At 43.3% G+C, this 25,248-nt stretch overlaps 1 protein-coding gene across 3 annotated transcripts in view; it reads right to left on the bottom strand.

Annotated features, from left to right (window-relative positions):
- Positions 1–12,115: 12,115 nt before the first annotated feature.
- The window catches only part of LYN (LYN proto-oncogene, Src family tyrosine kinase), a 113,771-nt gene continuing 100,638 nt past the window's right edge, over positions 12,116–25,248 (bottom strand). For all 3 annotated transcript variants that reach the window (XM_058528722.1, XM_058528724.1, XM_058528723.1), the window contains exons 12-13: positions 22,665–22,796; positions 12,116–14,130 (exon numbers count right to left, since the gene is read on the bottom strand). In XM_058528722.1, the coding sequence (XP_058384705.1) occupies positions 13,928–14,130; positions 22,665–22,796 (335 nt within the window). In that variant the 3' untranslated portion in view covers positions 12,116–13,927. The remainder of the gene's footprint in view (positions 14,131–22,664; positions 22,797–25,248) is intronic.

The raw sequence follows: 25,248 nt of genomic DNA, 5'->3' as shown, positions 1-25,248 counted from the left end.
GCGTCTTTGCAGCCACGAGTCCAGGTCAGAGCTGCACAGGGCGGGAGTAGTGGTGAATGGGGGAGGGAGCTACGCGCTTCCAGGCAAGAAGGGAGCAGTTCCCACTGACCGCCAGGCTTATCGTCAAAATCAATTTTGTCCAAATTCTTGTACCGTGCTTTCTTAACATATAGATCTCTTATAGGCTAAACCTTTGAGGAGAAAATATTCTACACCTCTCTGCTATGTCTTTTACATTTCAGAACATTTTCTGCTTTCTTGCCGTCACTGCTGGGTTGTTGTTTGTTTGCTTTTTTAGGAGCTGGATAGTTTTAATATTTCCAGAACAAAGACGTTAACTAATAAAACGGAGTAAATTGTCAGCAGTCACATCATACCTCAGATATCATCATTTAAGTTAGACACTAAGTTGCTTAATTTCAGGAAAACTGTTAAGCCCCAAATCTAAGAGAAGTTTTCATGTGAAAAAACAAACCAAAAAAGCTATAATAAATTATAACCTGGATAAATTGTTTTCCATGCCTTTAAACTCTCTACCAACTAAATCGTAGTGAAATCTGAAAAATGAAAACTAATCTTCCCTGGAAGTTGACTTCTTCTTTTTTTTTTTGCAAGGGAAGATTTGCCCTAAGCTAACATCTGCTGCCAATCTTCCTCCTTTTTTCTTCCTTTTCTACTCCCCAAAGCCCCAGTACATAGTTCTGCATAATTCTACGTTCTTCTGGTTCTTCTGTGTGAGCCACCGCCACAGCATGGCTACTGACAGTCAAGAGGCATGGGTCCCTGCCGAGGAACCAAACCCAGGCCTCGGGAGAGGAGTGCACTGACCTTTAACCACTAGGCCATCAGGGCTGGCTCGAAGATGACTTCTTAACACAAGGACACACCTCTTAATTCAAGGTATGAGGGACATAATCGCTTCAAGGGCCTATCTTAATATGTCTTTGTGGTCAGAAGACGGCAAGAAATATCATTCAAATTAATAATTGGAGTGGGGTTTTTTCTACCTAATCTGTATTCCAAGTATTTAGGAAAGAAGGGGAAAAAGTAAATTTTTGCCATTTACATTCTAGGCAAACTGCTACTTTGGTTATTTGTGATTGGAAGGTGCCAGTTATTTCAGCTGTGTTTCTTCCTTTTTACAATACGTTTTGAAAAATCATTCAGGATCAAAAACAATATATATTACCTAATCACTTGAGTTTTTTCACTTGAGACGTTTTAGACTTTAATTGAACCGATTTTTTTTCTCTTTGACTGTTTATTCTTAATAAAGGTATAACTTTGTGAATAACAATCTGATATTAAAATAAGCATGAACTTATTAAGAAAGGGAACTTTATGTAAGTGCTGAGTTAAAGTTAAATGACACAGTACTAACTTGTTAGAGCTTTTCACATTCTAGAACTGACACTTGGAACTGAGATCTGCTGTCTTATAAGGCTTAAGTTATTTTGTAACTTTTAAAAAGTGACTATATTATTATACTTTTTTGTGAGTTTGCATATCTGATAAAATGTCTTTCAAATACATTATTTTTGGACTGAATTTTTGAAAATAGAAGTAAGCAATTTATAAGCAGATTTTAGGTTGAAGTTGTAAATGAAACCAAGTTATTTCAATTTGATTATTCAAGCCATTTGAGATTATAGGCACTTTCATTTCATTGTTCTTTTCAGGTTTTTTCCCCCAAGAAATTAAACAGATTTATTCACAGGGGAAAGAAACTGCATAAGCAAACACACAAAGGCAAGGAAGAACATGGCACATTCAGCAAAGGACGGGAAGTCTGCCTTGCCCAGGAAGAAATGTTCTCCCTCACCACGGTCAGGCAAGTCCTCATGGTTCAGACCAGCATTTCCACGTGCCACTGAAATCTGCTTCTTTGGAAGTTAGTATTTTGAGAAAAAGGGAGGTCATGGCAAATAAGTTTGAGAAACAGTGGCTTAATTGAGTTAAACAGGCATTTTTTTCATACTGCAGGACTTCTTGGAATGTTTGTTATTGTGAATGTGTACAGTGAATAGCCAGCAGGGCTGATAGCATTTCTCAAACTCTCTCAACCAAAGGTCCTTTGTGGTTCTTTTCAGTTTTGAAATAGGTTTTAAAGGAATGTATGTATAGTGGACGGAAGAGAAGTAACCAGAACCACCATTGGTTCATTTATGTGACTGAACACTAGATGGCGCTGTCCCCTGAGGGACTTGACTACAGCACCAAGCGTCTTTTTAAGCATCTTGTCAGGGGTTGGTTATTTTGTGATTTCCAGAAGTCAGATAAAAATATTCCTCTCATGATGTAATCTAGGCAGAAATAGAAGTACAATGATGTACACCTGAAACTTTTACAATGTTATAAATCAATGTTACTGCAATAAACAAAAAATTAAAAAAAAAATATTCCTCTCACTTTTTGTTCTTATGGGAGTTTTAACTTTATGAATAAGCATCTACACTTGAAACAAACACGGACTTCTTGAATAATGTAACTCTAGGCGAGATGTTGGGTAAAGGAAATGATAGGATGGGAACTCTTGACGGCTTCACAGTACCAAGAACAGACTCGCGGAACTTGATTACCTGTTTGCTGTTGTTGCTAATAAACTTTAATTTTAGAACAGTTTTAGATGTACAGAAAATTTCAAAGATAGTACAGCGAGTTCCCATACACCTCGCATCCAGTTCCCCTGTTATTGACATCTTACGTTAGTGTGGTCCATTTGTCACAACTAATGAACTGATGTTGATACATTATTATTAGCCAAAGTCCACACTTTATTCAGATTTCCTTAGTTTTTACCTAATGTCCTTTTTCTGTTGCAGGACCTCTTGCAGGTTACTACCTTACATTTAGCCCTCATGTCTCCTTGGGCTCCTCCTGGCTTGGCAGTTTCTCAGACTGTCTTTATTTTTGATGACCTTGATGGTTTTGAGGGTTACTGGTTGGGTATATTATAAGTTGCCCCTCCATTGGAATGTGTCTGATGTTTTCCTAATGATTAGACTTGGGTTATGGATTTGGGGAGGAAGACCACAGAGGTCAATTGTCATGTCATCACATCATATCAAGGGTGCACACTATCAACGGGACTAATCACTGTTGATGATGTTGACCTTCACCGCCCGGCTGAGAAGGTGTCCGGTTTGTCCCCTCTGAAGCTACCTTTCCTTCCTCTCCATTCTGCACTCTCTGGAAGGAAGACACTATGCACAGTGAACACTCCAGGAGTGGGGTGTTAGCTTCACCTCTTTGAAAGTGAAACATCTACAGAAAATATTTGGAATTCTCATGCATGAGAAAATTTTCTTTTCTCCTCCATTTATTTATTTACTGATTTACTTGTTTATACCAGTGTGGACTCATGAATATTTACTTTATGATCTGGGTTATAATCCAATGCTACTTTATTTGTTACTCAAATTGTCCCAGCTCTGGTGGCCGGGAGCTCTTTCATTGGCTCCTGTGTCCCTCTCACGTATCCCCTTCCATGTGGGTTTTTTTTTTTTTTTTTTTAATTTATGTTTTGTGAGGAGATCAGCCCTGAGCTAACATCTGCCAATCCTCGTCTTTTCTGCTGAGGAAGACTGGCCCTGGGCTAACATCCATGCCCATCTTCCTTCACTTTATATGGGACGCCGCCACAGCATGGCTTGCCAAGCAGTGCGTTGGTGCGTGCCGGGATCCGAACCTGGGAACCCCAGCTGCCGCAGTGGAGCGCGTGCACTTAACCGCTTGCGCACGTGGGGTTTTTTAAAAAGGAACTTGTTTACTTTTTAATAGACTTTGTTCAGTTCAAAGAATGAAAAGACATTTCTGTCATTTTGTTTTGTTTTGTTTTAAAATTATTTTTTCTCAAAGGAGAGAGGCCAGTCCTTGTTTTGCATTACTTGGTGTAATAACACGGGCGTTTCTGTGTGGGGTTTTACATTCAGATTTTAAACCCTATGCACGTTGTTGAACACTGGTTTGGGGACGTGTGTCTGGGAGGGAATCATGGCCCCCAAATTCTCCTCTCTGAGGAGCCCCAGGGGTTTTTACTTCTTCCTCTCCTCAGACTTGTGTCGTCTCCTAGAAAGAGGGCGCTATTTTTTAATCCACAGCCCTTGCCCCAGAAGTTTGTACATATGTGAATTCACTCCTTAAAGGGATTCTTGTTACGTTATTGCTTAATAAGGAGAAAAATACTTATTCTTATTTAACTCTTCGGAGTTGAGAGTTTTAATCCTGTAAGGTTTGCACCTACTCTTTTTCCTTATTTCCTACCGCAGACTGAGCAGCTATCTGGAGGATGCTTTGGATATTTTTGAAGCTGTTGACAGATGGAGAGCTGCTGTTCAGAAAGTAAAGTGACAAGGTGAATCACTGTGGGCTGTGTGTGGGGTGGGGGTGATGTTTGTGTCTAAGATATTCCTTAGTGCCAAACAAATTCCAAGTCGTCCAGAGCCTCGCACACAGCAGGCAATTGATAAAGAGTAGTTGATTGAACAGATGGACGAAGATCTGGTATTTTATTGTTATATATGTCCCGCAGTTGAGAATAATTCACTTCTATTTCCTATCCATGAGCTCTGGTTTCTTTAGGAAATCATTTTAAATGACATCAACAACAAAATACCACGATCTCTGAGGACTGTGGCAAGAAATAATAAGAAAGTGTTCTCTTTCCTGAAATAATTTTATGTTAATAAAAGAAAAGGCTTAGCATATCCCTTGGAATAACGATATAGAGGAAGACGATCGCGACTGATGATAATTACTACCTGTGTGCGTAAGTGCGTGTGCCCATGACTGTGGCTGAAAACATATGTGCTCATCGTGTTTTCCCATCATAAGAATCAAAGACGGCTCTGTGGTTATTGCGGGTGCTGAGAGCTCTCTGTCCTTTTCCATTCTCCCTCTGGCGCTGAGTGGCGGCCTCAGGACGCGGATTGGGACCCAGTGGGGCAGGCTCAGCGAGGTACTTCCTCGGGATGCCTGATGAGTATTTGAAGCAATGCTGCTCCTCACTTCTGAAGTTCCTTCCCTCCTCTCCCCTCCCCTCCTCTCTGCCTTAAAATTGTCCTTATTTTAAGCCCCCACGGAGCAGCCAGCTGGAAGCCACGCCTTGCATGGCCTCCACGGCTGCATGTGTCAGTGCACGTGACTTCACACACTCGGTCTGTCCGTGCAGTGATTTTGCTGACGGCCTTTCCCAGTGACCACGACCAACACCGTCCACTGCAGACGGGGATGCACTTTCACATCCTTTTCTCGTTGAAACTCACCAGCCCCGTGCACCCGGCAGAGTAGGTCTGGAGCAAACTAAGGCTCCAGGAGAGGTTCAAATGGCCTTCGGGTTGGGCAAGCCAGGGCACAGCCCAGCAGGGGCCAGGCCCTGCGAGGTGGGATGCTACTGCAAGAGGGGCTGGAGGAGGTGAGCGGGCTTTGGTGTCTGTCACAGGGAAACAGGGACATCCTGACTGCTCTGCCCAGCTGGTGCAGTTTGATGTCGTGGGGTTGCCTCTTTAGTTCATATTGTCTGTTTCCTGGGAGACTGACTGGTATGGCTGAATTGTGCCCCCCAACCCCCAACCCAAAATTCATATGTAGAAGTCCTAACCCCAGTAACTCAGAATGTGACTGTATTTGGAGACAGGGTCTCTACAGAGGTAATTAGGTTAAAATGAGGTCATGAGGGTGGGCCTTAATCCGACACTTATCAGTGTCCTTATGGGAAGAGGAAATTTGGACACAGACGTGCACAGAGGGAAGACCATGTGAAGATACAGGAGACGGCAGCCATCTGTAAGCCAAGAAGAGGCCTCAGAAGGAACCAACCCTGCTGTCTCCTTGATCTTGGACTCCTACCCTCCAGCACTGTGAGAAATAATTTCTGTTGTTTAAGCTCCCAGTTTGGGGGCTTAAACAGCAGCCCTAGCAAACTAGTGCATCGAGCTTTAACAGAAGTCCTTTGTGTCGGTGCAAGCATTCCTAGGCTGCGGCAGGAGCGCTGCCTTGGAGGTGACCGGGCACAGCTTCCAGCGTCAGGAGGTACAGGATGCATTTGGCGATCAGCGGCATGGGCGGCTCTGAGCAGTGCCCGGCTCTCTCCCTGGTGCGCTAGGAACACACGGCCGCACTGCAGGGCGGGATTTCCATTCGTTCTTCTCTTCCACACTCACCTCAACTGCCCCAAACCCTGGGTGCTGTCATCACAGTTCAGTCCCATCCATCACTTCCATTGCGTGGCTGCCTCTGCTGCTGGATAGACGGAGCCATCAACTGGGCCCCCACCCAGACCCCAGCCTTTTCACCCTCCCTCTCCTCCTTCCCTGATAGCTCAGCGGGGAACATCCTTTCTACCCCCTTCTCTTTAACCGTTCGCAATCCTCTTTCTCCCCGCACTTCCCAGAAAGAGCTGGGGCTGAGAGGGGCTCTTCCGGGTGCTGGGGATGGGACACTAGCTGCCGGATTCCTGCCCTCAGGAGGCTTATGCTCCTCTCATGGCAAAGCCCTTCTCTGCTCCCCCCACCATGTTTATCTTCCTCCACCTTGTGGTTGCCTTTGACACTGTGTCTCAATCTTGGGTTTTGTTTTGTTTTTTCTGTATTCCGATGCTTGGACATCTGGGGCCTTACTGGTCTGGCCCTGGAGGGACTGTCGGTCCCAGGGTAGCCAATCCTGAGAGATAGTAAATGACTCTCCTGTGAGCACGCCTTTCACATGCAAACCAACCAATGCAGAGCCCACACCCCGACCACCTCCTCTATCTGCCTGCCACTCAGGGCCACCATCCCCAGGGCCAGGTACCAGATAACAAAGGACACCCCCACCCCAGAGCCTGCCGACACTGTTCACACTAGCCAGTCCTCAGGCTGCTCACCCTGCCTGCCTTTCCCACAGAAACCACAGTAAAGGCTCTGGTCCACCTTTCCCCTGGCTCTCCCTGCCTCCTGACCAACCCCAGTGTTTCCTGGTGTGGCCCCCCCTGGCGTGGTGTGCTCTCTTCTCTTGAGAACTGTCACAAACTATCTTTTCAATGGCAGTTGTGTCCTGATCTGTTGGCCTCGCTAGACCTGAGTAATAATAAAATTTACATTTGAAAACGCTGCTGCCCCCCTCATCCTCTGGACCTCAGGTGGCACATCATCCGCTCGCCTAGTTTCTGCCTTAGCAACCTTTTTCAGTCTTGTTTGCTGGCCCAGCTCTCCTCTTCCTGACTGCAGATTCTCCCTCTTTCTGTTTTCCACAATTTTCTCTTTTATCAGCCACTCCTATAATTTCACTAGTCTACTGCATTAATTTGCTACGGATGCTATAACGAAGTACCACAAACTAGGTGGTTGCAACAACAGAAATTTATTGTCTCACACTTCTGGAGGCTAGAAGTCCGAGCAGGATCAAGGTGTCGGCACGGTTGGTTCCCTCTGAGGCTGTGAGGGAAGGACCTGTTCCAGGCCTCTCTCCATGGCTCGTAGACGGCCGTCTTCTCTCTGGGTCTCTTCACAGAGTCTTCTCTCTTTGTATGTTCTGGCTCTTCCCAGGATGTACTTTTTATAAGGGCACCAGTTATACTGGATTAGGGGTCTACCCAGGATGTCGTCTTATTTTAACTAATTACATCTGTAACAACAACTTTATTTCCAAATAAGGTCACATTCTGAGGTACTAAAGGTTAGGACTTCTACATACCATTTTGGGAGGACACAATTCAACCTCAAAATCGAATTCCCTAGTTGAGTTTCTCAGGGTTATAATTTGAATACTTAAATCAATATCACAGAAGGAGGAGGCTGTTTAAAAAAAACCACACACAGATTTCTGCACCCCACCCCCAATCCAGAGAAAACCAATCCCTGGGTGTCGGGCAAGGCCCTCGGAGGGTCTGCAGCTGTTTCCCGCCGCAGGATCACGCATAGCTGGGGAGCTTGCTTTTCCTCCACTGGGACTGCCACAACAGCTCCTCGCTGGTTTTCCTGTCCACCCGTCCCTCACACTGCTCACTGACTGGACGTCATAGTGAGCTTTTCTGACACTGCATTTTATTTAACATCTTGGTCCACACACATCTTGATTCCACATCTTTATTTCACGGACACACTGACTTAACTGTGTGCCTGGCTCACAATGAAGTATTACTGCATTTATTCCCCATAACAGCCCTGTGAGGTGAGTACTATTCTTACCCACTTTGTAGCTGAGCGCAGTAAGCAGAGCTGGGGTAGGAAGCCAGGTGATGTGGCCCCACAGCCCAGGGGGCGCTGGCTCCGTGCAGTGCTCCCTGGTGTGAGGCTTTCTCAGGTGTGCAGTGCTGCCACAGCACTAATAAAGTCCATGCTCCTCGCCTGGGACGCCACATGTTCTTCAAGATGTGGCCTCATCTTGCTTGACTGGGTTCCCCTGCTGCTGAGCACCTGTACATCCAGTGGGTCTCCAAAGGGTGGTCCAGGACCAGGACTGTCAGCTGCCGTTCTCAGGTCTCTCCCCAGACTTACACCCCAGAACTGGAAACTCTTGGGTGGGGGGACCCCAGTGATCTGTTATAATAAGCCTTCCAGGTGATTCTGATGCACACTCAAGTTTGAGAATTTTTCCCTAATTCCATCAGTCCGGGGCGCTCTGTGCTTCCATGCTGCCCACATTTCTCTGCCTCTGGCCTTCCACATCTTCCTCTGAAACTGCTCCCTGCAGTCTCCTTTCAGCTGCCAGCGCCCTGCCCTCTTCAAAGCCAATCCTGAATGTCACTCCTTTATGAAGCCTTCTTTCTTTACCTCCATGCCTGTTCTTGTAACCAGCTCTGCGATCTCGCCTCAGAATGATCTTCTCCACATTTTGCACCTATATTTTTCCCTTCTAATACTTTTCTTGCTCTACCTATATCATCACTGTACTTCTCCCCTTAAAGCAGGCCATTTGAGACTAAATATCCATGTCCCTCACACATCTACTACCATTCCTGTGTTCAGGAAAGTGTTCTATAAAGCACTGTATTGAATGATTACTGTTAATCCACAGACACCTTATTTAAAGTTAAGTACACTGATCAAAAAGAGATTAGGAGTGATGATCCCCTCCGGGAAAAAAATGTCCTACAAAGAAGGATTCAAAATATAATTCTTTGACAGAGCAAATGTTTTAAAATGATTTCATTTATCTCTCCATCAAAACATCTGTGCCGCAGCTCCCATCACCTGCCCAAAGATTTCCACAGTGGACATGCTCCCCATTCTTTCATGCACACCCATCACCCACATCAAAGTGACTTTTCCGGGACAGTTAAGATTTGAGAATCTGCCATCAAGAGTTCAGAATTGAATGTAATGCTCCCGCACGGTCTGACTTTCGCGTTATGAAAGAGCATCTCTTTGTGGGTGGCCTCTTTCCAGCTCCTAACGTAGCCTCCTACTGCATTCCTTAACCATTTTAGCAACCACAGGGCACCGGCAGCTCTTGTGGTCAACTAAAACCATTAGATATTTATCCCCACTTGAACTGCTAAGTAGCAGACCTCCCCGAGGTGGTGTATTTGGTGAGAGATTATTTTAATGACTATGTTGTTTCAAAGAGACGCATAAATATGTTGCATCTTGGAACATAACTGCATAAAATGGGTTTTGAGCAACCACAATCCTGACGCCCTCCATTTGTATCAGATGCGCCACTGATACTAAAAGGTCTGGCACGTTCTTCAAGCTCTCTGGCTACAGGTCCATCCCCTTACCCACAATTCCAAAGTCCAAAAAGCTCTGAAAACCAAGTTATTTTAGATCTCATTTGGTGGCAAAACCTGACCTGAAGTTATTTATAGGCTATATTCATCCCACTTACTATGAATTCAGGCATTTTTCCACAGAAATGTTTTATTTGATTAAAGGTTTCTTCTCCAGTGTTCACTGAGGGCTTACCACCAAATATTCAGTACTGTATATTCATTGTATTAACCTTTCAAATAAAAAAACAAACCTGAAATCAAAAATACACCTGACCCTAAGAGTAGCAGATGAGGGATTAAGGACTGTTCAAGCCTAGAATAAGTGTAATAAAAACAATTCAGATTGTTTTCTTGCCTTGTGACGTGGTATCTACTTTTGGTCTGTAAATAAAACCACCTTTGATTCTAGGAGTTCCGTGTTAACTTTGTACATTGCCCAATCTAGGTTATTTCTGACTAATCTTTCCAATGACCTAGAGATGGGGGCCACTAAGACTGCCCCTATCATTTCTGCATTTAAGGGAAATACCCAAGATCACACGGTTGTCATCTTGGGAACCCTGTGACATTTTTGGCACTCACTCCTACCTGAAGTGTAAACTCATAAGAACACAGAAAATTAAATTGGAAGGCTTTCCTCCTACACATCTATCAGAGTAGAACTTTTTGGGATTAAATCGTAACAGTTTAACACAATTTCATGTTATGAAATGAAGCATGTCATCAAAGCATTTTATTCAAAAGTGTAGTCTCTATAGTCTTTTTAAAAAGGGTGAGTGGTGAGTCGAATTCTTGCATGAATTTTCTTCCAAAATTAAACTTAGAAGAAATTTTCCCTCACATCTGCGTGGACCCCGGTGGAGCATTTTGTAAGTAATTCCTTTGCCCACTTAAAACACCCACCTAAGCCAAGGAGATTCCACTACAGAGGTATTTCATGTGTTTTATGTCACAAGGAAACAACATGAAGGGAAGTCAATCTGTTCCTTCTGTGGCCTTTGATTTCAGATGACTGTGTGCATCTGACTTCTCAGCCGTGAAATAGTGACAGTACTGTCCATACCTTCAAGGGTTGTTTTATGAGTTAGAGGTAATTTGTATAAAGTGCCAAAGCACAAAAGAGAACACTGAGCAAATGGTGGGTGATGAGTGTCTTTGTGTATTTATAATCACCATTTGCAACAAGAAGAATGGCAAGGCCTGTCTTCACTTAATCTAAAAACTTCAGGCAACCAAAATGTAGGCGATAGAGAACTGGAGTCTCCATTCAACTGGGCAGAAGAAAATGAAGATACTAAAGGGAAAGGTAGGTGTTGTGATCTCTGAGAGATGCTGTTGGCTGAGAATGCAAGAAACTGACTGGTTGCGGAACATGGCAGTTAAAATCATAAGGGCTGGGGAGCTGAGCTATAGGATGAGCATTTGTTTTAATTCATTCTAACAGATCAGATGCTGGTGTTTCAGTACTGACTATCTTTTAACAGCTACTGCCCCGGATGTAGTATGTTCAAACAATGGAAACATAAGGGAAAGCCATCACCACAGGCGAAACTGGAAATGGGTTTATACTTATGTTTAATGCCCTCGCGATCTATCCCACCATGTAAGCAAATAAATATGGTCCCTCCTTTTATGGACCCCTTATACACTCTTGAAACAGGAGTCAAGGCTTCTGTGGTATAGGATCTCCCGTAGAAGAAGGCCTATGCTTTTCCAGTGGGATTCTGACAGAGCCTAGGGAGGTGTGCTTGGAGGGGCTACGGAAGCACCAAGTCTCCCCTTCTACTAAGGACACTGGTGTCAAGCCTACAAGTTTTACTTTAGGTCTAGTGGGCTTCAAGTTCATAAGAAAGGAAAAAGGCACATTTTCTCCTCCTCCTCCCTCCTCTACTCCTACATCCTCCCTTGGGAAACCAAACCATCTAAGGAAAGAGAAGGTTGGTCTTCTTTGGAGCAGGTAAATTTGCAATATGGGTCACAGCAGGAGAGTGGTTTTCAAGCCTGGGCACACATTGTATTCACAGGGGAAGCTTTTCAAACGTGCTGACATACACCCCTCACTGCAGAACAGTGAGGGCGGGATCTTGGGGGAAGGGGAGCGGGGAGTCTTTGTTTCAAGGTCTCAGTAAGGATCTGGGATGTGATGATGTAAGCCACTCTGCACACCACTGGAGACCCTAAGATTTTACAAACACCTTCTCAGCCCCTCATTTTGCCTGTCAGTCATGAGGAGGCTGGAATCCTACTGCCGAAGGAAGAGACTGTGCTTGCTGTCCACTGAGTACTCTGGGCCTGAGCACGTGCCGAGTGAGTGACAAGGCCCAAGGTGACGAAGGAGACCTTGGAGGAAAGGGTCACACACTTGACTGAGAGGGAAAGTTGAATGTAAAATGGCAAAAGGAAGCAGCATTGAGAGAAGAAAAACAAGGTGAAGATAAATTTAGTAATTTTCTAGAGACTTCTTTTTGCTTTAGGGATTCTTTACATTGTCTCTCCAAGTAACACAGTGGGTTATATGTGTGATTCTGAAGTAAAATGTGAACAGATGGGTATATGCAGAAAACGTACCATTGTGAATCAAGCTATGCCAACATTATATGATGATAATACTCTATCTTTGTGAATACGGCACTTGTGAATCAAGAATTTTAAAAGAGATATTAAAAAAAATCACACAGGAAAAGAAGTTAAAATTTAGGGGAAAGTAGAATATTTTATCCCTTCCCCTAGGCACCCAACACCTAGCCAACACATACAAAATGAAATTTTAACGGTGCATGCTAAGCCTATTTGAAAACAAATACTATTTGGCTCCCATAAAGGGATGGTCAGATGTCCAGGCCATCAACTCCTCAGTTCTCCAATCTGAAAACACTGAAAGGATGGAGGTAGAACTTGTACAAGTTTTTTAAACAACGTAACTATATGGAATTACCTCTCATTTTCCCCCAGCTGGTACTCATTTTTATGTTGGAAATGTTAAACACAAGTAAAAAGCTTGAGATGTTATTGGGCCAGGTATATTAAAATAAAATCACAAAATAGAAATATTATGTATATACACAACAGTAGAGTGAAACATGATGTGATATAGCATTTCCCATTCTAAGCGTACAGTAGAAAAGTTTAGTAAACAAAACCTCTCGCATCTCTTGCTACAGTCGCTCATCTGAGCCTCAAGTCACTCATTTTCTCTTATATTCTTGTATAAATAGTCTCACACACATCTTAACACAATTTAGAAAAGATTGCTGAATCACAAAAATAACCCAGAATATGGCATTTTACTTTCTAAAGTACAACTAAAGTTAATATTTGATCATTAAAATAATGTTCAAATCATTCAAAGCAATAAAGAAAACTCCTGTGTTTTATAAGGCCCTATCAGGTTCTGCAGAGATTAAATCTTACTGTTCTTCCACACTACATAGTCAAAAAAGTCTGTATTTAGGAAACTGTGGAATTGAAAAGCTGGACCATTAAAAACATTCCTTCTGAAGAGAGAGCAGTTTCTGAGGGTTTTCTCCCTTTCCAGGGAGCTCTGGGCAAGCCGCAGTCGGTGGGCTCCTCGTCACCTAGCTCAGCAGCTCTGCATGCTCACCAATGACGCTTCTACAGGGAAGTGCTGCTGCTGCCTCCTATCTGGGGTCCGAGCAGTCCCCACGGAAGGAAAATGTGTAACAGTCTCAGATTTTAGGGGGACAGGAGATCACTGAAATCTGGGAAAGATATTTTTAAGCTTCTGACTTTACCTGCAAAATCTAACAGGTTGGATTAGTAATTTTTTAACAAATAAGCCAAAGCACAGAGAAAATACAAAGAAGTGTCATGATCTGCACCTGGTTATTTCACCTTCATGAGTGAGTTTAGTTCTGCTACTATTGGGGATTTATTGAAATGGCCCACACATCCAATTGCAATCAGGAGGCCAAAGTGGGTGCATTTTGGATAGAACAGCTGTTTTCTTCTCAGAAGGTTGTATTCAGATGTGGGTCTAGTAAAGCAAGATTGCCAGCTGGGAGCCAACCGAGCTGCAAACCGTGGGCATCAGCCTATGGGAAGAGAATCCTTTTCCATGTAGAGAGTGTTCTTCCTGAGTAATTCAGCCTCACTTCCAGGAAGCAGGGACGGTGGCTCATCCCAGTACATGAAATGACTGGTGCAATCAGTGATTGTTATTTTTTCTTTTTTAACGAGGCAGCCGTCCCTGCGAATGGCTATGAGTCTTCCTGAGCTCTAAGGCTGCTGCTGATACTGCCCTTCTGTGGCAGTGTAGAAATCATCCAGGACGCTCTGTAAGTAATCAAACGTCGGCCTCTCTTCCGCCTTCTCTTTCCAGCACATTTTCATGATGTCATAGAGCTCATCCGGGCAGTTCTCCATGCGGGGCATCCTGTAGCCCTGCGACAGGGCGGTCATCACATCCGCGTTAGTTCTCCCTAAGGCAAAACAAAGCCATACTATTTAGAAAGCTGACCGAGGTCAAGCATCGTGGTAGTCTTTTTGCTACCCACATCCTGCATCCATCGCGGAAGCAGGCTTTAGAGGCTGTTAGGGCTGACCTGTGCTCCCCTGCAGATTCATATGTTGAAGTCCTGGCCCCCAGTACCTCAGATGTGACTGTATTTAGAGATAAGGACTTTAAAGAGGTAATTGAGTTAAAATGAGCCCTAACCCAATCTTACTGGTGTCCTTATAAAAGAGGAGACTAGGACAGAGAGAGGCGCCGGGAATGCAGAGGCTAGGCTGCAGGAAGACAGGCAGGAGACGGCCATCTGCGAGTTAAGGAGAAGCCTCCGGAGAAACCAGCCCCGCTGTCACCTCGATCTCAGACTTCTGGCCTCCAGAACTGCGAGAAAATACATTTCTGTTGTTTAAGCCACCTGGTCTGTGGTATTTTGTTATGGTAGCCCTAGAAACTGATATGGAGGCTAAGGACATTTCTATAAGCAGCTAAACGTATAAATTTTAGTATGAAGGGGATGAAGACAGCATTCAGTTTGCCCAAGTGAAAACAGGCAAACGTGGTAAGTAGAAGACACAGCAAGTCCTCTTTAATGACAAAAGGACACTGGACTTGCCTGACCTTTTGAATGAACTATTCAGGCCCAACTCCAACCCTGAATCTCCATTTCTTTTGTGGTATTTTTGTCAGCTTCATACATATAGCAAAAAAATTCATTTTTACATACATTATCTCATGCCAATTTTTTTAAATAATCTGCTTTTCATTGTAAGTTTACTTAAACAAGTCAGGACCCTTCAATCAGCCAGACAAATTGATTATGTCCCAATCATTAGATTGTCCCATCTTTAGTACTGGCCAGAGTCAAAGCTCACACGGACCATGGGGTGTGCACACTCTCCCACCCGGTGGGAACTAGGGTGTTCACGATTCCTACTGAATTCTGCAAGAGGACTGATCCTGGAGGAGGGCTTTTAACATGGTCAATGGTCTCAGGGTACTGCAGAAGGTGAACTGTCCATTCTTAATACTGAGAACAGCTTTAAGGAACAAAAGATCACTTCAATAACATTTCCCTCCATTATTAAAATGGGATAGAGAAATGTGCCTATTTAGCAGTACCTCTCCACATCTGTATGTTTTGCCTGTTTTCTGGATACCTTACTCTATGGATATGAGCTCCTCTGAGAGGAGCTGTATTTCATGTGGAATATGTACAATATCTGGCATGTGAAGAACTCCATTCATCACAACAATTTCCTTTCCATAGCTATCTCCTTTCTGTAGCCACAGACTTGACCACTAGTGGTCACTGGAAAGATTCTAAAGGATAGCTAGTACTTTAGGGGAAATGTCTTTTACTAGATTTGAAACAGAACCTTATTTTGAATTTATTCTCTAATCTGTTTTCAAATGGTGGGTCATCACCCACTTGGGATCAACAAATTGATATTTTAGGGAGCTACCAATATTTAAAAAAATAAATTATAACAGAATAAAATAAAAAAAAGATCAGGATGCACTGCACATAGTAAAAGTCGGTGTGGTTCTGTGAAATGTTCATTTTATATATGGAGGGGGTTTCTGTATATTTGTTACTGTAGGTCATGACCAGTGACCGCTGAACTCCCCTGCCTTTAACTAACCTTTCTGCTTCTAAGGACACAGTGACTGAAGGGCCCTGCCTGGCGTTAAACCCCTGGAAGAAGACAGGGTTATTTCTGTCTTGGAAGAGCCCTTGTTTTTGAAACTGAAAGATCCAAACAAACTTTATAATTGTTAAAATCTCTTGAAAGTTATTTACATGGTGAATTAATTTTGCTCAAGTCTACTTCTGAAACACCATCTTCAAATATTTGTGTAACCGGAATGTTCTAACTGGAAGACTTCATTTGATTCCCATTGCTTGAAGCCAAGGGACCGATCTGCATCACTTTCTTTATTTGGGGCTCTAGTCTCCATAAATTATGTGGCTTCAGTATCGCTCTGGCTCCTGTAACTAGCCAAGCTCACCTGGATAAATTTCAGAAGAAATAGCTGTATTTACTTCTACATGGGCATTGGGTGAAGTTCTGGGATCCTGGTGGGAGGACTAACACCCAGGATGACAGAAACAGCAGCTGGACCTACAAACTTGGTTAGGAATACCTCTTTCACTTCCTTCCTGGAGAACCCCAGTTGCATAAAAGGTCAGAATGTGCCCACGGAAGGTAAAGCATGGCACGTTAAGGCCTCCCGTTGTCGCACTACAAAGTTTTCCTTCTTCATTCCTGTATGTTCTCCTAACTCTGAAGAACTCCCTCAATGATGCAAATAAAGGCCAGGCATGATCCATCCTGCCTGGGAGATCTGACTTGATAAGACGAATAAAAAGAAGGAAATCTGAAGTCGATCTTTTTAGGTACAAGTAAACCAACACACAAAATGAGGCTATTAAATGACAAATCCTACGGAAGAAAGGAGAGGGGCAGGGAGATCTCAACCAGACCTAAGATTAAACCCAATACTTGGTAACTGGTCTGTTGCTGGGTTAAAGAAAGCAAACAGCCATCGGGTGGTGATCTTAAAAGGTAAGCAATTTCCTATTCCACCCTTCATTCCTTCCACGAGCATTTATTGTACTTATTATGGGTCATGAGCTAGCACTAAGTTCTAAGGGATACAAAGATAATTAAGACAGAGTCTTGTCCTCAAATGGCACACAGCCCAATGGGGAAGATACTCTTAGGAGAGGGAAGTGGGTAGGGAGCAGAGCAGGAAGTGACATCTGAAATGCGTAGGAATTAGCAGAAACTAAGGGTTGGCGAAAGAGCACAGGAAGGAGAAAAATGCAGTACAGCAGAGATTAGAAAAGGATTAGGGGTTTAGCAACAGGAGATGAGAGTGCAGCAGCTCCAGGAACCGTGACAGTCTTGAAAGACACAGGGGCCTTCTGTGTGCGTGTGTGAGGGAGGAAGTACCAACTACCACAGGACCACAGTCTCCCACCAACAATCCTTCCAGAAGGGCAAATTATTTTTTTTTTCTGAGCATTGCTTGTGACTGAGGTGAGCATTTGCAGCAGGATGAGTTTCCTGATTCTGAATTACATGTAGCATTAAGATGCTAGATATATCTGGTAAGAAACAGCCAGAAAAGACACGATGCTTCAGAAAACTTTGTCATTTTCAAACCTCTTTTCTCTTCACGAGAGCAAAGCAAAACAAAACCCCAACCACAAGGTTCCCTCTATTTTCTTTAGAAAATTCATACATAAATATTAACACAGTTTTGCTTTTAAGATAGTGAAGTAAGGATCTTTTGCCCTCCCCCTTTCTGCTGCCTTTAATTCATCCCAAGACAAAAAAGAGAACAAGAAACAGAAACTTCAACTCCATCTTTGATGAAACCAGGAGACACCTGTCTGCCAGAGGCAGAAGTGGTCTGAGCCAAGAGGAGGAACGTGAAACCAAAGCGCCTAAAAGAGGGGACACCGACAACAGGCAAGATGCTTTATCGCCCCCGGCCCTGAGAAGGGTCCACGCAGAGTCACCACACATGCAAAGGAAGGGGTGAGGTCGGGGGCCGCACACAGGACTGTGCCCAGAGCCTCCCTGGCGGGTGCCCAGGTTAACACTAGAAAAACTGAAGGAGAGAATCTCCATGCTCAGGAATGCCAGGCCCAGTGGCGGAGGAGGTAGAGTGTGGGATGGAGACTGGGAGTGAGGAGAAAGGCTGACCATGAAGAAGTGAGACACTGCTGACACCTGCCACAACATGGATGAGCCTTGAGGACATTATGCTGAGTGGAATAAGCCAGACACAAAAGGACAAATACTGTATGATTCCACTTACCGGAGGGACCTAGAGTAGGCAAATTCATAGAGACGGAAAGTAAAATAGCGGTTGCCAGGGGCTGGGGGGAGGGGGAATGGGGAGTTAGTGTTTAATGGGTACAGTTTCAGTTTGGGAAGATGACAAAGTTCTGGAAACGGATAGTGGTGATGGATGCACAACACTGTGAATGTACTAAATGCCACTGAATTGTCCACTTGAAAATGGTTAAAATGGTAAATCTTATTCTGTGTCTATTCTACCACGATACAAAAGAAAAAAAAAAAAGACACTGATGTCCCCTCCCTAGTGAGCCTCCAGAATGCTGATAGCCAGGCTCGTACCCCACAGGCAGGGCCTAGAAGATTCTCTTCTGAAGGAACTAAATGGTCCCAGAGAACAGACCTGGAGATCCTGACTTGTGAGGGGGCTGACAAGTTACCCTGGTGGTCCAGAGACCCTCGTTCCCATGAGACATCTCATCAAAGGAAGGGCAGGAAAGTAAGCGGTACAGAGGGATAGAATGACAGGGACAGAAGAGCAGATGTGAGACTCAGAGAATCACCCCAGGAGGTCTACCATCCTGCCAGCAAGTGACTCAGAAAGAGAACAGAAAACGGGGAGGAGAAAATTTTCAAAGAAGCAATACTATACGAACATTTCCCAGAATTTATAGCTACAAGTTTCCAAATAGAAAGGACAAAACCAGTACCCAGCATAACATAAAAATGACAAAATGCCACACCAAGGTACACTGTCGTGAGATTTCAGGAATAAAGAGAGATCCCGAGTTCTTCCCCAGAGGAAACAAGATCCCAGGTAGAGGCAGGATTCAGAAGCCACCAGCCTTCGGCCCAGCCACTTCAGATGCTGGATTCAGGGGAGGAGGTGGTTTACAATTCTAGGTGAAAATGTTTGCTGTTCTAGCATTCATAACATAAGCAAATTTGGTAACTGTACTTATTTAGCTATTTAATTTTATTTAAGTCATGAGTCTCTCAAGAAAAAGTCCTATTTGGGAATGCATTCTATCTTCTAAGTATGAGTTAGGAGGAGAATATTAACTTAGATGCCTCAAATCTTCATGAGGAAACTCCCAAGTCACGTACAGCAAGAATTGTGATAAACCATCTTGACGCATTTGGTGCTCACTCGTCAGTGAGAACAAGAGATTGCTTGAAGAAAGCAATTCCTCACAGCTTTGAGTCTATGGGGCTAAACATTTTAAAACACAACAAAAAATTGTTGAAATGGACCAATAGTAATTGAAGACAAAAGATTTTTGAGATTTGCCCAAAATACGATTAATAGGTGCAAAGCCTTTTTCTAGAAATCATGTTACGAAAAAGCCTTTTCCTGAATTATATTTGACGTGCACAGAAGTTCATGGTATTGGATGTGCCTGCTCAAAGTATCTATTTCAACGAGTAGGACTGCAAATGGGACACGACACTCCTACACTATCTTACCACACATTTAGTATCTGACTTCTAGAATTTTAGTACATTTTATTGACAAAATTGCATATGTAATTTATTCTCGTATTCCCAGAAGTTTGTTCTTTGTTGGTGCTAACAGTTCCGGCATCCAGCTGATATGTGTATCTGGTATACCTCTAATTATATATGCATGGATATTCCTAGAATGATACACCAAAAATTGATAACGTGATTGCTGATGGCGGGGAGTTGTGTGGCTGGAGGATTGGGGTGAAAGACACACCTTTCACATATACCTCTTTGTATCACCTGAATTTAGAACCTTGTGATCATATACTTATTTAATAATAAGTAAAATTGGGGAAAAAACTCTACTTAAGAAATAATAGTATGAAGATAATATTTAGAACTATGAGCAGCAAATATTAGAATAAATAACCAAGGTTCCTGAAAGTAGATGCCTTTGAGAAGCATCAGCAAGCATGAGGCAATTTTTTATTAGAAGTCTTTTTGCACTACCTCATTCTTTAATGTGCATATATTACTTAGACAAGAATTAAAATATTTAATAAAAACATGGTTGTAAAAAACTAGAAACTTCAGAAATTTATTAAGAAAATTAATATAACCTATTATCTCATTGCCCAAAGATAGTAACATTTTGATATATTACCCCTTTTAGTCTTTTTTTCTCTAAAAATATGTGTTCAGTTTATATATGGCTTTCTTAATTATTTTCTGTTTTTTTCCTCTTTTATAGTATTCCCTTTTTATTTTGCAAAGCTAGGCACATAGCTTCCAAACTACTTAAAAAAAAAAAAAACAACAGGGGCCGGCCCCATGGCGTAGTGGTTAAGTGCGCACGCTCTGCTGCTGATGGCCCGGGTTCGGATCCCAGGCGCACACTGACGCACTACTTGTCAGGCCATGCTGTGGTGGCGTCCCATATAAAATGGAGGAAGATTGGCATGGATGTTAGTTCAGGGCTGATCTTCTTCACAAAAAAAAAAAAAAAAAGAAGAAGAAGAAGAAGAAGAAAAAAAACAACAACATATCCAGCACTTTTCCTGGCAAAGAAAATATCCTCAGATGACTCAATTATCAGTGAGGTCTCCCCCATAAGCAGTTTTCTAACAGTGATGGAAATGGCACATTTTGGCAATGTTCACCAACTTCTGTGCTATCTGTGAATCGAGTCCTTTGATATTTAAGTCATTAGGATTGTTCAACTGTTCACATGTCCTCATGCTAGAGGCTCTCCTAACACACAACTCTTGTGACTGGAAACCAAAGCAATATAGAACTCCCAAAGATATCGGACATCCCCAGAACTTGCAAAGGACAAGCTAACCAGGGAACAGACCAGCCAATGGCTTCTGGTTGGTCCTATCATATATTTTTTGTGATTTGCACCATTTTTCTACTGGTTCTTTTATATCTTTTATGATTTTTTACCCAAAATATTTTAAATCCTAGGCACTCACTGAGCACAGTGGGTGAGAGCCAGATCTTGGGAGGCCCATGGGTCTGGAGTTCAGAAGCTCCGCCAGGAGCTAGCAAGGCATTTCTGGGCAACAGTCTCCTTCTCTGAGCCTCAGGGGCCTTGTATGTACATCATTGTGGAGTATGTCATACCACACAACATCGTTTTATGAGGTTATATGTCTATTTGATCAGGTATCAGATTATATATATAATCTGAATATATAATCTTTCTCTACAGATATAGATATAGATATAAAATATCAGACATCAGGGTTGATCAATAAATATTTCTCCTGTTTTATAGTAGTGTTATTCATTAACTTCAGGGTCTATAGCAGAGTGGCACTCAGAATATGAAATGTCGGCACAAGAGAGATTTTACGGGACAGTCAGCCCACTTTGCAGGCACCCCCTGAAGGCTCTCCCCTCCCAGCTGGGCCCCCGTCATCCCCCACTTCTCTATGGCTCATCCCCAAAGAGCAGTGAGAGTGATCAGGAGTGGGGAGACAACATTGCTGCTCTGTCCAAAAGCCTTCCATGGCTTCCATCTCAAGCAGAGTAAAATGCTAAGCTCCTCCATGGCCTCTAAGGCTCTCCCATCCACTCCACCCCCAATTCCATGGCCTCCTCCATCACTCACACCTCCTTCTTTCTCATCCATAGCATGGAGTCTATCTTACAATTAAATGGCTTAGATGAGTCATTCATTCATTCAGCAAATACTCACGGAGGCCCAAATCATGTGGCGTCCTGCTCCTGTTCAGGAACCCATGCACTGGCTGTTTCCCCTGTGGGACACTCAGCCCCTGGACAGCCCCACGGATCCCTCGCTCACTCACTGAGTCCCTGCTGCTGCCAGGACCACTGTATAAAATCAGCAACCCTCCCTCTCCACTTGCCAATCCCTAATCCACTCCAGGCACTGTCCATAGTGCACTTCACCATCCAACACACTGTAGTCTACTTGATTATTATCAGTCTCTCCCTCCTGGAATATTAGCTCTCAAGGGCAGGAGCTGTGACGGGCTGTACCTGGGTACCTCAAGAGTGCCTGTCACCTGCAGATACTTTTTGAATGAGAGAATGATTTAAACACTAAAGATTTAATTTTAAATTCACCTTATCTATCGATTTTGTTAAAAGCCAAACATTAATAAGAATGTGAAGGCTTTGGGGGAAATCCCTCTTCTTGCACATTCCAGCACAGATCCTGGAAAAAGGGATGATTGGCAGAATCTGGAATTCTCCAAGGGCTTTGGGTGTCAGGAATCTGGAAATACGGAATGATGTCCTCATATCCAGTAAGTTAAGGATCTGAAGGATCTTTCACTGATAAACAGAGGTGGGTATTTCCTGAAGAGTCAGAGACTCCAAAGTACTTTATACAAACCTCTGTTTTAAAATTAACCAAAAAGCATCGCAAGTCCTCATTTCTATGCCTCTTTCCTCTTTCATCAGGTGCACTGCTTAGGAGGAAAGCCTATGTCTAATCCTCTAATCCATCCTCATATCTGCAATTCCTACGATGGTGCCAGGTACACTCTAGGCGTTAAGTAAGCGGCAGGATTAATTAGTGAAGAAAAAGAATATGCACTCAATCAAGTAAGAAGGCAGAGAAGGGTCTAAGCATATCTTAGAACCCTGTCCACTAAAATAGTCAAAATCACGTTCTAGCCCAACGGGCTCATTCTTGTTTATCTTTTTTATGCCTCATGCCATTTGGCTTTGTCTATACACACCACTTGAATGGACACAGCTAGGTAAACCATACCTGGGTAGGGGATTTTCCCATAGGTGACGATTTCATACAGGAGGATGCCGAAGGACCACACGTCAGACTTGATAGTGAAACACCCAAAGTTGATGGCTTCTGGAGCGGTCCACTTGATGGGGAATTTAGCACCTACGGGAGAAGACACGTGAGTCTTACTTGGGCCTCTGGGCTGAAACAAAAAGTCAGGGGCATTTGACCCTCATGCTTTCTTTCTTTGGGGGAAATTTTAACTATTTATTTTGAATAGGTAACACATACACATAGTACAAAAGAGAGATGGTACAAAATGTCATACTAAAAATGTGTGCCTCCCTCCTGTCTTTCCCTTTGGGGCATTCCCCTCTTAAGAGGCAAACTTTCCTGGGTATCCTCCCAGAGACATCAGAACGAGCCCACTTTAAACAAGAAAGAACATGACACAAAAGGAGAGGCATTCTCAGCTTGTACATTTTGCCCTCAACACCAGTCTCTAAAGCATATATCTCTAGTGTTCACATTTTCTCTAACGAATCCATACCATGTTTACCTGGAATATAAATCTCTTCTGATGTGTATATTCTTGTAGATAAACCTCTTTAAGCCTGTACCAATAGGAATTTTAGATGCCACTCCATACTTTAATGTCTCGTGCTCTCATTTGACAAGACCAAACATTATTACACTTTCAGGAACTGGGTAGGATGCTGATCTTCCCAGAATGAGATAGCAATGACACTAGGTTTCTCATGAGGAGTTGGCGAGGTTAAGGGACACTCAGCTACCAGTTCACATGAGAGGCAAACCCGGCCAGGGGGAACTCTCAGTGTTACGTTGAGGAAAGTAGGGGCTCAGGCACAGACTCTCATTCCTATACCCTGGAAAGGCTAGGAGTTTCCACCAACCATATTTAAAACTTTTAAACATATTTGTCTTTATTATGTTTTTGCTTTAGAATTTTTTGTGGTGTCAGACCAAAACTGGAAATCTGAATAAGAACAATAAGGATAGCAGAAAGCCTCGAGGGGCAGCTATCGTGTGCCGGGCACTCACTGTGTACATCCTGGCATTAACCCCCCTTCCCCCTACCAGTCCCCCCCCACTTCCCCAGGCAGCAGGGGGCAGGGCAGGGCGCTTGGTCAGGTCCGAAACCCGCAGCTGGGGTGTGAACCCCAGTTCTGCTGTTTCCAGCTGGGTGTGACCCTGGCAAGTCACTCACTGACTTTGTGCCTCCTTGGTACCTCCATCTGTGAAGTGAGGAAACAGAAACTCCCCCCCTTGCTGTCAGGGTTAAGTGGGTTCACCTGCACCCTTGGCACAGTGTAAATAGCAGGGAAAGGTAAATATCACTGCTGTCGTCCTGACATGGTTACTGTTTAATTCTAGAGCCCGAGTTCTCTGCACTAGGCCACCTCTCTCCATGAGAACAGTTATTTTTGTGAGACTCTGGGCTTGTCAAATTCAACAAAACCAGTGGAATAAATTCTAGCTCATGTACTTTGAGGCTAGAACTCCTGGGCTTGAATCTTGGCTCTACCACTTACTGTGGGACCTCAGAAGCTGCTGAACCTCTGTTTCCTCATCTATAAGGTAGGAATAATAATAATAATACTTATCACTTAGGGTTGTTGCAAAGATAAATGAGATAATGCAGGAAAAGCACTTCGAGTAGTGCCCGCCACACTGCAAATGCTCACTACAGTTCAGAGATTATTTTTTTAACTCCTTTTCCTCCAACTCTTCTCCTTCACCTGCCTTTCTGCTGAGGATAATGAAGGCCAAGGATAAGTTAAAACCCACCTAGGAGAACACAGGCTTGAGGCAGGAGGAGAACCACCTTAAACATGATGGATGCAAGAGATGCTCAACAAACGAAAACGGTGTTTTCAAACTGTTTGTCACCTCTATAAATCCTGCGGCCATCTTCCAGAAATAACACACAGGTAGTTAAAAGGGAAATAATCCTTGTTTAACAGTTCTTAGGAATGTCAAGAAAGTGCTTGGCTCTTTAGGGAGAGAGCAAGCACTGTAAAAATATTCACTCAACTTCCCTGAGTGAGACTCGCAGACTCCTCAGGTCATAGGCAACATGGATGAGCCTGCAACAGGAAAGGCCGTGGGCCTGGCCACAGAGCCGTGCCAGGGGATTGGGAGGCTCCCGCTTGTCTGTGCGTTTTTGGTTCACGTGTATAATAGGGAACGTGGGAAAATAAAGGAGTGATTTTTGTAGCGTTATATTTACTTCTGTGGGTGTGATAATTTCCATGTTTTGATTTGTAATTAAAAGGCCAGAATATACAATTATTGTCACAAATATTTTCTCTATAGTTAAGGAAAGTGTACTTCATTGTCTGGGTGAAAACATAATATAAACAAAGGATCTTGATCTTGCCAAATCTCTTTTTGTTTGGCTTGCTTAATTGAAATACAAGTGATAGCATTTGTACACTTTATAAAAGTATCAGGTGGAGTTAATCAAGAGAGTAATTTTTTAAAACAGTCATTAAAATAGAACCACAAGCAGCTACTATGGTACATTTTGACTATTTCACCAAATGAGTTCTTTTTTTAATGATGACTATTGTAACTTTCTTAAAAACAGACA

This window comes from Diceros bicornis, chromosome 33 (genome assembly GCF_020826845.1).
Source record: "Diceros bicornis minor isolate mBicDic1 chromosome 33, mDicBic1.mat.cur, whole genome shotgun sequence".
Taxonomy (NCBI): domain Eukaryota; kingdom Metazoa; phylum Chordata; class Mammalia; order Perissodactyla; family Rhinocerotidae; genus Diceros; species Diceros bicornis.
Note: the sequence above shows the minus strand (reverse complement) of the source record. Positions and strands in the feature narration are given on the sequence as shown.